At 36.8% G+C, this 14,967-nt stretch overlaps 1 protein-coding gene across 8 annotated transcripts in view; it reads left to right on the top strand.

Annotated features, from left to right (window-relative positions):
• The window catches only part of hdac5 (histone deacetylase 5), a 357,484-nt gene extending 349,116 nt beyond the window's left edge, over positions 1-8,368 (top strand). For all 8 annotated transcript variants that reach the window (XM_078529648.1, XM_078529650.1, XM_078529647.1 and 5 more), the window contains 4 exons: positions 319-452; positions 898-982; positions 2,141-2,294; positions 4,597-8,368. In XM_078529648.1, coding sequence (XP_078385774.1) covers positions 319-452; positions 898-982; positions 2,141-2,294; positions 4,597-4,636 — 413 coding nt within the window. In that variant the 3' untranslated portion in view covers positions 4,637-8,368. The remainder of the gene's footprint in view (positions 1-318; positions 453-897; positions 983-2,140; positions 2,295-4,596) is intronic.
• The last annotated feature ends 6,599 nt before the right edge of the window (positions 8,369-14,967 follow it).

A 14,967-nucleotide genomic window follows, 5' to 3' on the forward strand; every position in this document is an offset into this window, starting at 1 on the left:
AGATCAAAATAATAAAGGACTTTCAAGTTGTATCATAGATTTTGTCAAATCAAAATAAAGGGCTATAAGTTCGAAACATGAACAAAATCACCATTATGTACATAAATATGTGCGCTTTCAAAGTATTAGGCAAGAAGAGTAATTTTACATTGCTGTGTGTTTTTAATTACCCTAAACTATATTCAAGGGCATGATTTCATTTAATGATGGGGTGTATTTCCATATAAAGCATCCTCGAATGCCATGAAAGCGAATTTGAGAAAAAAAAGTTGCTCCATAAATGTTAGCCTATGTACTTCATACACATTTCTCTCTCAGGTTTTGGCTACCTGACCAAACAGCTGATGAAGCTAGCTGCAGGACGTGTGGTTCTTGCTTTGGAAGGAGGACATGATCTCACTGCCATCTGTGATGCATCCGAGTCCTGTGTTTCAGCCCTGCTGGGTAATGAGGTATGCGCAGTCAAAATCAAAACCAGATCATGCTGTAAACATATTACTTCAACTTAACAGGCATAGGTGCTAAACTGACAATCCTTGCTTGATATACTGGAGTGGAAAATGTGCTTTAAAGGTAATATTGTCATTAAAAAATATTCCAGTGATGCAGCTAAATTCTCATTGATTCTTTAGGACATTTGATTTTTTTCCCATAACATTCTTATTTGTTTTGTAAACAAACTTATCTGTGACTTTTGAGTGGGTGAGAGTGCATCACAAATTCAGTTAGTAGGAGCCAATAGCTTTTGGAACTTAAAATCACAGATGAATGATGGAATTTGGTTTTTGTACACTTACTGAAATTAGAAAATAAAACTTAAGATTATTTAATTCCAAGCAATGGTGGAGTAACTAATGTGTGTGTTTATAATGTGCATTATTAATTTTTACTTGCCAGCTTGATCCTCTTCCGCAAGAAATACTTCAACAAAAACCCAATGCAAATGCTGTAGCATCACTAGAAAAAGTTATTGAAATTCAGAGTAAGTTGTCTTGCTGTACGTAACCTAACTACTTAAATACACGTTGATATGATTGAATACCTTGTGCATAAGGTTGTATAACAATAATGCTGGTGAATTATTTTTCCCTGTGCTTGATCAACTATTTCAAAATCTTAAGTTGAACCAATTTACCACTAAATTCCAAAATGCCACCTCTTTAATGCTGCCATTATATTACAACGCTGCCAACAGTTGCAGTCCTGACTTGGGCAGCAGTGTTGTCATGAAAATTAACCAATGATAGTGCCTCCCACAGTGCAGAGCACCACCTCAAGGGGTGTGTTCTCCCCATACCTAATCAACCACTTGCGTCACTGTCATTTGCCCTGAGAGCTCAGCATGCCCATATGAATTTTTGCATTCCTGACCCCTGTTGGTCTGCAATTTCAGAGACCGTTGAAAGCCACTAGATTTGTGGTACTTGCATGTTTGCAGTTGCTTAACAGTCTCAAAGGTGCACAGGCAGTTGTTGCGGTGTTGCCACCAGTGCCCTGAAATTGACCCCGCAATGTGAACAGAACAAGCTCATTGTCTTGTACAAAACTACCTCCAATTGAAGCATTTCTCCGAGGTGTAATCTGTGCTTTACTTACGCAGCTTCCTGAGCACCAGTAAATAGAACTGTATTTGTGGTGAGACTCTGAACATAAACGTCCAACTATAAAATGGTCCTGGGTTACTCCAGACTAGCAATGATAGCACCATGCAGTCCTAGCTCAATTTGTGAATTAAGGCATCACTAAGGTTTTCCAGTGGCTTAGTTGGTAAAATCAAGTGGTCTTCTGTTTGGTTTCTGTCTCTGATGATTAGTTAGTTGACCTCTCCCTCAACACCCCTGGAATAGGGTTAGAGAGGAGAGTCACATTTCTGGAGAGTGTACGTGAAAAAAGATTGGGTGAGAATAAGATCAGACTTAGCTATGATCTGAAATGATTGCAATCTTTCTCTTAATTGCCTTCTCTACCTTGACGAGAGAAAGAATAGTTGTGTAATTGTTGCATGGCACACAGTTCTCACATTTTATATCTGTTTACTGCATAGATATTAATTTACACTATGTATTGGTTAGAGTTAGATATGTCCCATTAAAGTTAAACATTTGACAAATGTTCCAAGCCATTGTGATTTGACTTCCAGGTAAACACTGGAGTTCGGTGAAGCGCTATGCTTCCACTGTAGGCTACTCGCTGCTCGAGGCCCAAAAGCATGAAAAAGAAGAAGCAGAAACTGTTACAGCATTAGCCTCTCTGTCAGTAGACACCACACAGAGCAATTCTGAACCAGAGGCCAGGTAATTTGTCATCAAACTCATTTTTTTTTAATAGTAGCATTAAGTAATTAACACGTTTGCTTTTCAATAAAGAAGTATACTTGGTTATTCCCATCATTTGTGGAAGAGGTGCTGCTAAGTTGACTATTTGAGGCTAATCTGTTCACTAATTCCATTTGTTCTTTGTATTAGGCAGTTGGGTAGGGCTCGGCAAATGAGACCTGTCAACCCATCATCCAGTTTTTCTTTTTTCATAAAAGTACTATTTATGTCAGGTATTAGGTGAGTTTGCCTTTTGATTTGCCAACACTTTAAATGGTATGGACTCTACATCACTATAGCTATGATTATGGCCTGTGGCCCTTAGCCATTAATATGGTAGGGCTCCTCCCAGCATGGCATAAGTGTATAAATTGTCTTCCCACTGGCAGTAATACTGCCTTCTGCTGTCTGGATTCCTGGCAGCTTCTGAAGTAAATGGCTGTTGTACTATGAGCAATGTGCTTGGTAAACATAGAACGTTTTAAGTCAAAAGCCATTGCCAAATGGCAGAGTCACCATCAAATCTAGGGATAAATCTGTGACAAACCATGTTCATAGTTCATTCACTTCATTAACAGCATGTCTACATTCTCTTCAAACATTATTTTGTGTTTCAGTGACCACTATAGCTTTAACAATATAGGAAGGGATTTTGTGAGGACATCTTGCTTATGGATTCGAATACTGCTTTGGATTTGTGACCTGATTGTCATTCAGAATCAAGCATTATCTACAGCTTGACATAGAAGAAACACCAACTAATAGTTGGCAAATTTTAGAAGATTTCAACCTTCAACCCCCATATCAACTGCTCACAACACTGGTGTAATTTGCAGAACTGTCAATCGTCACTTTGTCAGTTGCCTTCCTCACAGTGAGGCATTAATTCATCACTGGGCTTTAGTTCATCAATGGTCAATTACCCTTCAACATAGGTAGTCTATTTGATCATGCGATCATGCAGCCATGCCTGATCCAAGCTTCATTCAATATTTGTACGCTTGCACTTTATAAAACTGGTCACAGAACATCAATCAGGCACAGGAATCGCATCTTTTTTTTTCACCCCCTGATCCAGAAACACAGCAGCTGATTTGTTGAACCCTATTGCCACTCCTGCTGAGATCAGATAACAGACTGGGGTCAAACCTGGAATCTCACTAGTTCATGTGACTCAGCCTCTCACTGAATTACCTTTGTGAGCTATCACAGGAACCTTTCTTTTTTAAATAATTAAGGCTCCTTGGTAGGGGGGAACAATACATTTAAGTTTCAGTACCTGTCAGAACCTACACCAGATGGAATGGTTTAAGTACAGTTGACTTTGAAATATTAAAGTTTAATATCTGCTGGCATTGCTCAGCACTGATTTCATTGTATAAATAGAATACTTGATAGTTCCAGATGTGATGCCATGTTCAAACAACTAGTGGTCCTGACCTCATAACACATGGGCTGTAAAACTGCAAGTTTGTCAAGTCTAGGTGAGGCCATTGGACTAGTTTCTACAGTAGCCCTAAATTAGCCTTAGTATAAGAACTTGCTTAAATTTATTCAGTTCCTGGCCAAGATATATCTGTATAATCTTCATTTTCTGTTCTTTTTAATTAATTCTGGGGGTTAAAATACAGTTTAGAACTCATAATTCAGAATTACTTAAATGTAATCTGATCATTGTTTTTTCAGCATTACAGTCCCACTTTGTTTATTTGCATTGATTAATTCAAGTCACTGAATAACTGAACAATTTTAATGCAAAAAAATTTTGAATTATCAGGAATAGATTTTATTCTAATAATTTTACCTATTTCCATCTGAATTGAATTTTCTGACTAAATGATTCCTTACATATCCATTTCTGACTGTCATAAAATTTGGTTCTATGCAACTTTTTAGCTACCCATAGAGAGTGTGTGATCTATGTTCTTCCTTCCTTTGTCATCTAACAATATTTATGTAAGTCACCTAAATAAATTTAAACCCTACATTTTTGCCAACAGAAAAGAGTAAATGAATACACCGTGCTGAGTTTATTTTTTAGTTTTGAACTTTCCCCAGATATTCACCCAGAAAATATTAACTTTCCTCACTGATCCAACTGGATTTATTTAAATATGTAAAATTTCCAGGGATATTTTAAAAAATGAACCGAAATTATAGTGCCCTAAAATGTATAAAGAAAAGTGGTCTGAAACTTTGTAGATCTCTATTTCTGAGCACTTCTATTGTAAGATTTAGAAAGAACTTTTGTACATGTTCTTTATTTTTCTATTTTTTTCAGGCAAGGGGATGAACCAATGGAAGAAGAGCCAGCAATGTAAAGTGCCAATGGTCATATTACTGTCACCCGTGTGAATCTTTCTTGTAACCTCCTTTAAAGTCTATCAGACATACAGTGTCCATTGTCTGCCTCTGACAGTGTTATTGTATTGAACTTGAACTGTTGTTAAAAACATCTAGTCTTCAAGCTAGATTCACTAGCCAATCTGTCTGTATTTGAAGACCTGAAATTGGAAGAGTTTAAAGGGACACCGCAGCTTTGTATTTCTTCAAAGTTCATCTGTTCTCCCTTAAGGGAGAATAATGTTTAAGGTTACAAAACACTTGAGGCTTTGATTTCAGATCCCTAGCCTAAGTGCAGTGGTAAGATGTTAACGTTTGAAATGCTTATGTGAGTTGATAAGCCTGCTTCCTAGAGGATGTTGAAAAGCAGGAAAGAAAAGGGATGGAGAGGAAGCAGCATAATAATTTTGTCAGGAGAATTGAAAGGAAATTTGTGCCTTTTTTAAAAAAAAAGTGGTTGAAACTCACAACTTCATTTTTAAATGCCTTAATTTACATCAGTGAAATACTGCTGTTGGTTTTTGGAACATAGTCAAAAATGACATGAACACCCGATTGAAAAATCTTCAGCTACTTTTAATCACAATGATGAACAGTAGCCCTCTCTGTATAAACATTTGGTTTGATTTATTTATTTCTTTTTTGTAATATTTCTTAAACTTTATTTGTGTATTTGCTGATGACCAATTGTTATCTTGATGAGTTTTGTTTTGTTTAGTTGTGTAAATAGTCTTGTAATATTGTCGTGTATATCCTTTGAGGTTCTCTGGTTGCTGTTTGAAGAAGCCTAATTTTGGTTCCCTTGTTCTTTGTTACCTTAAAAGCTTTAAATTTAAAAAAAGTTAACTCAATATAATTTTCATACAATTTTATTGTTTATATATTCTGAAAATTGTTATTTTTGTCTTTTTTTTTACTCCTAATACCTGTTTAAGGAGATTGCAGTTTCTGCTAGGTAAGGTGGTCTGCTGTTTGCTATCGTATTGTGGTTCACCTAGAAAGGAGAACCAGACTGAGTTTTTTGGACTGCAGGTCTAACTTTGAAATATTTTCAGCTGAATTTCTAAGAGGTTCTTTTAACTATTTTCCTTCACAAAGAGTAGTGTTTAATTTGAGCATCTAACTCATAATTGGTAGAATTTAGTCCATATATTTCAATCAAGAAGGCCATTAATGATGTATGTTTTATCTTAATGCTTTTCTAAAGGTAGAAAGCAAACTAATTAAGCTAGCAGGCTTTTAACAATGCGGGTACAATGGTTGTTAAATTGTGGCATTAAATTTAATGTCCAGATGGAAGCAAATTGATAACCCTGATAATTTTTTGTGTGACTGAACAGATGTGTTATGCAGTATTGAATTGTACAGATTGATTTTTTTTAAAGGCTTACGGAGGATAGCTCAGTAAGCAAATGATTGAAGTAGTTGGACAGTGGATGGGGAGATTTCACCCATTTCATTACACACTAAATTTTAAAGAATGTCAATTTAGTGTTTTAAAGGTCAAAACCTTTTACGACCTTGGCAGATAATCCAAGACATGGTAAAATAGTTGATTAAGAAACCAAGTTGCGGGCCCTGGTAAAAGAATGAAGGAGTTTCACAAATTAGTTTGTGCAAAAACGTAAATATTCAATAATGTAGAGGTTATAGAGAAGTAGGTTTTATAGGTTCACCAGTAGAAAAAAAGATGTGTTACTAGATGAGAAATAGGTGAGAAGACACCATGACTGAATGAATGTTTGTGGACTTTGTCCTGCTGTTAAACCAATATTCACACAAATAGAAAATAACATCAAAGAGACCTTGAATGACAGACTGGACCTGTGTTGTACATGGTAGGAGTTGTAAACAGTAGACAGACAGCTATAAGATTGATTCAGTGAATCTGTAAATGTTTGAAGTGAAGGGCTGGGCCTCTCAATACAGGTTAACTAAAGATTTGCTGCCGTACTTGGGTTGGCCATAGAAGGTAATACAAGTGCAGTACATGCATTTCACAACAGTAAATGAAGCTTTACTTGCCATCTGCAACATTGGCGTGAATTTTGTAAAATGGTGTTTTTTTCACGCAGCAGCTTGGTATTGATGTATTTTAGTAAACAAAATATATTTTACATTTCTGGCTTAAAGACATACAATATAAATATTGTATATATAGAATATATTGTTTAAATTCATAGATTTGCTGCTGTTTGGGTGGATAAATACTATAACTTTTTCAATAATGACTTTGGGTGGATATAGTAATGTTAAAGTCTGAGCTGGAATGCAGTTGAAGATTCCAGTTTTAACAGTTGTGCGTACATTCCTCTTAGTTTTAGTTGAATCCTGTTTTCATTCCTTTATTTATGAAGTGATGGAAAGTTTTAACAAGAAGTTGCTTTGATTTTGGGGTCCACTGGATGGGCTTTTCTGACCATGAGAATGCTGCAGCATTAACGTATTAGCTTTCAAGATGAAAGGAACGATTTCCTTAGCTAAAGTTAGTGTGATTTGAAATGAAATGTGGATTTCATGGTGACCTTATAAATGTACAAGATTGGGGTGAAGATGGGAGGTTGTTTAAATTATTTGTTCAGATCTTAATGTTTGTACAAAAAATTGTGCTGTTACATTGTTTTAAATACAGTTTTAAGATGAATATAGCATGACTGCTCAGCTGTAAGATGGAGAAAGTAATGTGTTTTAAACAGTGAAACTGGGTTTCCTGTACAAATATTGATTTTTTCCAATGTGTGCCTAGTGTCTGGAAAATGCTTCTTCCAGGGCCAATCCTGTAGATTTTAGTAATAGATGGACTTGCTTCATAATATTTTTGGTTCCATCAAACACCTTCAACAGAATCAAATCCAATATTAAAAAGGAAAACTGAAAAGGCCATTCAAATTAGTTACCTGGTTCATTAAGCATTCTAACTGGGAGAGCTACAGTCATTATTTCCCATGAGGATTCTCTACAGGTGCAAAAGTTGCTTCGCCAAAACTCCTTCTGCTAGATTATTCACTGGGGTATAGCTTGGTGTTCAAATTTACAATTACAATAAATATCTCTGTTGGAGGAACAAAGAAGCAAGTTTTGATAACAGCTTGCATTACACTGTATAACAGCAGAGTGCAGATATGGCTTGTGTTATTAAAATGTACTGTGTTGCTGTAAACTTTTCACCAATACAGTCTTGGTAATCATAATTGACTATGGAACAATTTTTTTCCTGTTTATTTTATTCTGCCTTGATATATATTTGTTCCTATGAGGTAAAAAAAAGCCTTTATCTAGAATCTACTGGAGGATGGATGTATCGATGTGGTGAAACAGTCTGTCTATAACCATTTCCTTACTGTGTTGGCAACAATCTATTTGAATTTATTTTCAAATGTATAACTACAAAAATTGTTAAATTTACATTTAAACCACATTTTTATTGTTTTTGTATTCATTGACACCACCCAGTGTCACTAATAGAATTGTCAATAAGTTTAATGTCTGTACTTAGGTGAAGTGCTAAGTGTGTGTATAGTGATTTATTAACAGTATTGTGTCGTAGCAGTTGTTTATAATTTTTGTCACATTCAAACTAATGTAAATCTCAGATCTCCTTCTCCCTCTCTCACTCCATCTTCCCTTTCTGTATTGTTTGGAGTCCAGTATTTTGTATCATGTTATAACATTTGTGTTTGTGTAAATAAATTAATTTGTTTCTGGCGAAATGTGTCCATGTCTCCAATCATCTAATGTATTCATTTTTGAAATGTAAAATATTCAGCAAAGTTTAATATGCTGCCAATTTGAATCATGGCATAAGGGTGAGAAAAACTCCTGCCTGCTAAACAAAAAGGCTTTCGCAATGACAGTGGCTCTACAATACTCGTATGTAACTTGTGGTGCTGTGAAACTGTTTTAAAATGTTGATAAGTTCTTCAGCCTACAGACAAGAAGGTCCAACTCTTAATCCCAAGACTATAGTGGGCAACAATGAGGCTGTGTCAGTTCATTTCAGCACTCCTGGGCTAAACAGGGGAAAGAATTGTACATGGTTCCCACTTTCAGTTGCAGTCCAGTGACCCCATTGGAAAGGTATATGTAGGTGTTGACAGGGTAGAGTCCCACTGTGATGATCTGTATTCGCAAAGCTCTCACAGCTGAAGAATCACCAGTTCACAGCAACACCAAACTGGCAGGATCAGCGGAACCATCACAGCAGAAATCAGGGCCTTAATAATAATTGGAAGGAGAAAAAGCTGGAAATTGTGAATACCTCTAATTGGATGCTCAAATTATAAGCTTATTGATAGATTAATACTAGGTAAATGATATTTATGGAGCATTCATTGAATGTCATTATGACAGTTTAATACTTTGGCTGAGGTATATAGGACTGCTTTTATGAATTAAATGTTACTGTTGGGGATATATATTGTAAACTATCTCCTACTCTTGAGAAGCTTAAACCCAGTGACTACTTGGAAACCTGACATTTGGGACAGGGGAAGCTTAGCAAGAAGCTGGCCTAAATGCCAATCCGATGAACAAATTGATTCTTCTACACTGTTATCTCTCTAACTGCACTTAAATAAATATTTCTGTTCTCCTGGAAAATTGATTTACACTTTAAAATTTGCAAGAAGGGTTTTACTTTGAAAGTATTTTCCCTGGGTACCAATACCCTTATAACAGTCCATAGAAACACAATAAATTAGTTGCACAGCAAGTATGCTATTAATTAAGATCTGCAAATGAACTCTCCCAAACTCGGTGAATTTTCTAGCACAGCTTCCCAGAATATATAGTGAGCTCAATACGATCTTGTATCCTTGCCAAGCTATTCAACCATCTAGAGGAACAAATGAGAGGCACTGAGCCTTTAAGAAAGTCATGTCAACTTAGACTTAACGTCGTATAGTACACTTTTGCACTTCTGTGTGCAAGATCTTATTTACTTAATATATAAATGATCTGATCTTGGGCATCAAGGGAATACTGTAAATAATTACTGATGACATCAGTTTGGGTAGATGACAAACTCTGCTAAAGACTATGAAAGACTGCAGGAGGGCATGAATGTTCTACTGGGATGGACAAATAAGTGGCAAATGCAGTTAGAAAAATATGAAGTAATAGAATAGGGAATATTGCTGTCTTATTCAGTGTCCTCCTGAACCCTACACCATAGATTATTTGGTCATTCGTTTACTACTTTGGGTGCTGTGTGCCAATTGGCTGTAAATATATATGATAGTGACTGCAATTCCAAAATAATTGATTGCAAAGCATTTTAGGACACCCTGAGGACATGAAAGGTGTAATACAAATGTAAGTTCTGCTAACTGTGTATGCTTAAAGGTTGCTTTAAACTTTTTCTGGCTACAGCTTGGGGTCTCCACAGAACAGCAATGCAAAAAGTGCCTTACAATCCTGTACAAATGGGAGGACAATGCAGCCTGTCCTGGGTAGAATCAAAATGGAGGATCCAATACAAGCAATGCTAGCAGCAATATTTACTGCTGACAGCATTTTGCTTTCAAATGTCCCTTTTTTTTAAAAATAAAAAACAATGGGCTGAATCTTCCGGTTGGCGTGCGGGGGGCGGGTCTGACCCGCCGATGTGTAAAATGACGCGCAATGACATCGGGCGTGTATCCCAATGTCATTGCGCGTCATTTCGATGCTTCGTTAGGCGGGCACGTGGGCACCGAACTGTTAAAGCCATTTAAAAAGTAATTTAACTTGTTAACAACGCTGCCCGTCCAATCTTAAGGATGCCGCCTGCATAAAATGGTGGCACGCAGCCAATCGCAGGCGGCGATCGGCTCCGCACCAGCCCTCGCCCAGCCCACCCGCCATAGGAAAAATTTTCCCTAATGGGTGTAACAACAGTGCAGATGGGGACAATTATAACAAGGGTAGATGTCTCACAACGTTGCCACTTTGTTGGAAGAACAGAAGCCTTGGAGAAACAATACTCGGGTATGAACAGGACTAGTGTACGATCCAGCAACTTGGTTTGGAAAGTGATAGTTGACTTCATTTGGAGCAATTATACCCTGAAAGAGCCTTTCACAGGCAAAATTGTGTGACGTTTCTCTGCCGGTATTCTGTGCAAAAAGTTAAGACACAGCTGCTGCATCCTTTGTGTTCTTGGAATAAATAAGAACAAACAACTCTTGTGCTGCTCCGGTCATGATATTGTAAATGAATGACAGTAGCAACAGATTTCCTTGATGTTGATGGGGAAGAAATTAAAAAGTTGCATTTATATAGCTCCTTTCATGGCCTCAGGAAGTCTTAAAGGGATTTACAGTCAAAAAAGTACTTCTGAAGTTTCCTACCATGTAGGAAACGTGGTAGTCACTGCATACAAGCTTTCACAAAGGGTACACTTGCATGGGTTATACCAAATGGTCACTTGTTGGCAATAACATCCATTTAGATTTACATCAGTCTTTTAAAATAAATACATTTCAGAATAATTCCAATGCATTTTTAATCCTATCATGTCTTTTATGTTAAATGGATCCCAACCAGATGGTGAAGTATGAAACAAGACACATCTTTTAGTTGAGAGTAGGTTTATTCATAGGATGCAGCATTACAAATCTCTCCCTCTGACCGATCCACCCTGTATCCCAGCTGACTCTATTTATACTCTTCTGAGTGTAACAAATAAACAAATTAACTAATAAACTAATAAACAAATTGACAAGTTAAGGGGCTGACTATCTTTATAAGTGCACTCAATCCTTAAACAATGCCCATCATCTGTGTATCATTAACAACATAATGAACCAACCATTTACACTTTATTTTGTTTGTACAGTGTTTCACTCTTACTATCTTAAATATCATTTATAATAATTTCTGATATGACAGTTCTGCTATCTAATTTGATCAATTTATTTAGTTCATAGCAGTTGAGGTATTTTAAGATATTTGATAAGATGCTTTATAAATTTTTTTTTTAAATTCAGTTTAATGGCTTACATGATACTGAGGCTATTCTCGAAATGGATTTCCTTGGCACTTTAAACAAAGCAAACAAGTGAGTTAAAAACTAAGCTGGGCCAAACATATGAAAATTTCAGGTAAGTTAGGTAATGGGCAATAGCATGACCACTAAAATTGTTCCCTAACTTATGGGACAAAAAGCAGACAGGGTTCCAGCAGAGGATTACCTCTAGAAACCAATGTGGAAAATGCAAGTGCGTGGAGATCACTGAGGAAATGATCGGCTTCAATTTTGCTGCTTTGCATGATGAAGTAGGCTGCCGATATTAATTTTAAGGACTTGTCCATGAATGATGACCATTCAGGTCAGGTAATAGCATCAGTGCTCATTGAAAGGACATCATTAAGGAATCAATACCATCAGAAAAGTAAAGAGTTACCTGATATCAGTTGTGGTTTTGGTAGGGGCGCCACAATGGACTTCAGAGTCCCTTGGATTAGCAAAAGGAAAATCATCCAAGGTTTCCAGTCTAGAATAATACCAAGCAAACCCTTCTTAAAAAAAATGTTTGTGGATGTTGCTGCGAATTATATTTCTTATGCTGCAATTACAAAAAAAAATCTGTTCAGCATTTGCATGCATACTTGATTGATGAAAAAGCTAATCATCTCATCACTCAGCATAACATGAGAGAATACTGTTGGGCTGCATGCCAATTAAATTATTCTCTATTATTGTCATTTCAAGTATACGTTCCTAAAGCCACATCAGTAATGGTTTTGTAGAAGTAATTCTTGGAATCAAACCTGCCACTTAAGTAGTTTTCAAGATTCCAAAGGCTTTTCCAATGAAACTTACAGTGGATGAATTAATGCAGAACAAATATTTATTTTGAATATGCTTCTATTAATGGTTATTGACAAAAGAGCTGAATTCCAGAGTGATGTGAGAGGTACCACATTTGACATCAAGGCAGTATCTTACTGAGCCTGGCATCAATGAGCCCTAGCAAAATTGAAGTCAGTGGGAATCAGGGAAGTGAAATTCTCCATGTGCTGCAGTTATCCTGAACACCAAGGAAAATGGTTGTGGATTTTGGAGGTCAATCACCTTCATCTATTTCATCAATGACCTGCCTGACATCATAAGGTCAGAAGCGAGGATATTCACTGATAAGTGTGGTATTCAGTTCCATTTGCAACTGTGATAAAGAAGCAGTCTGTGCTTGCAAGTATGCAACAAGACCTGGACAACCTTGAGGCTTAGAACAGTGAGTGGCAAGTAACATTGCTTGGCACTTGTGTGGCACAAAAAACCACCTCCAACAAGAAAGAATCTAACCATCCCCCCTTGAGATTCACAGCATTGCTATTGTTGAATCTCCCACTATCAATATCCCGGGTGTCAACTTTGACCGGAAACTTAACTGAGCCAGCCACATAAATAACGTAGCTACAAGAACAGGTCAGAAGCTGGGAATTCTGCAGTGAATAACTCACCTCCTGGCTCCCCAAAGCCATCTGTAAGGCACAAGTCACAAATGTGATGGAATACCCCCCAATTGCAGCTTCAACAAGATTCAAAAAGCCTTGCCATGCAGGGCATAGCAGCCCATTTGATTGGCACCCCATCCACCAGCTTAAACATTCACCCCCTCCTCCATTGGAGCATTATCCTGCAGTGTGTACCATGTGCAAGATGAACTGCGGCATCCCGCTGAGGCCCCTTTAACAGTATCTTCCAAAACATGTGAGCACCTAAAAGGACAAATGCAGACGGTGCATGGGAACACCACCACCTGCAAGTTCCATTAAAGTCACACACCATCCTGACTTGAAACTATATTGCCATTCCTTCACTGTTGGGTCAAAATCCTGGAATTATCTCCCTAACAGCAGTGTATGTGTACAGTGCTGTACATTTGGATTCACATAGACTGCAGTGGTTCAAGAAGGCAGCTCTCCACCACCTTCTCAAGGTCAACAAGGGATGGGAAATAATTGTTGGCTTTGCCAATGGTGATCACATTCCATGACCAAAAATAACAAAATTGGGTCTCAGTGAAATGGGAGGTACTTTTAATGTAACTTCTAAAGATCAGTCTAGTTCATCAATCCTGTTGAAAATATTACATTATCAATCTCAATTTCATGGTGAATCCTCACCGATGTCGTTAACAGTCCCAGTATAATTTTTTGTAATCGGCAACAAATGTAATTGGAAGCCTCTATGGTTGTTTTTAGGATGCTTCTTTTACATCATTGGAAAGCTGTTGTTATCAGAAAAATATTAGTGGAATTTTTTATCAGTGGAAATTTGATTTTCAGAGCAATTTTAGTCTATTGAGTTGGGTTTCTTCTTGAAAGAAAGATCTGTTAAAAGAATTTAAACCAAGCCTCTCTCCAAATGGGTGATGTTTGACAGGTCCCCCATATTTGGTTTGGATCTAAAATATTGGTTTTCCACTGTCAAATCAACCTTAAATAATTGTGGTCCCAATGTGGAAAGCAAATTCAAAGAATGGAGGCAGACATTTTAAATTTCCCAGTATGCTTAGCAGGTTAGTCAATAAGACGGTGTTGCATCAGGCAGTTTAGTGATATCATTGATGAAGTCACGGTCTGATTCTCATTCCAGTGCAAACTGGGTGATGTCAATCTGAAACAGGGCCACTGATGATTGTTTAATAAGGATGGAAATATAGGAGTTTTATTTTACATTCTGGAAAGCAGGGGACTGTAAGTAAGAAATAGCAATTTGCTGTTCAAATTGTTTGTCAGGAATCCTACTTTGAGAATTGGCCTTACTGAATTTGTAGATGGGTTCAAATGATTGCTCATTGGTAGAACTGATGTTGTGCCTAGCTGTGAAATCCTGATGCCAAGATTTTTTTTTATTTATAGGCTAAGATCTTTCCCTCTTTTTTACAACTGAAAGCAGGAATTTCCTGATGTAAAGAACTTTGGCCATGACTTGTTGCTCATCTAAAGGTTACACCACATTTTTTGACAATAGTGATGGCTATCTGTAAGGTTTCATGCCTGAAAATGAAACTATTAGTGTTTAAATTAGAAAATTAATTGCATATGTGTAATTCTTAGTGCCAGCAACATTTGAGAAGCAGCCAGATGCAAAAAGCTGATCATACTTAGTGCCTTGTTATTCACCTGCTAAAATTTTCTAGATACACATGTTAGTTTAATACACTTAATCATATGAATTTGAATTAAAAAAATAAAATCCCATTAAAATGTATTCGCAATGCAGAGATTAAGTCATCACAAACTTGGCTTGTTACAAATGAATTTTAATTCATTTAAATAAAAAACATAACTTGCATTTGTTTAGCATCTTGAATGTAGA

This window comes from Cetorhinus maximus, chromosome 25 (genome assembly GCF_964194155.1).
Source record: "Cetorhinus maximus chromosome 25, sCetMax3.hap1.1, whole genome shotgun sequence".
NCBI classification, from domain to species: Eukaryota; Metazoa; Chordata; class Chondrichthyes; order Lamniformes; family Cetorhinidae; genus Cetorhinus; species Cetorhinus maximus.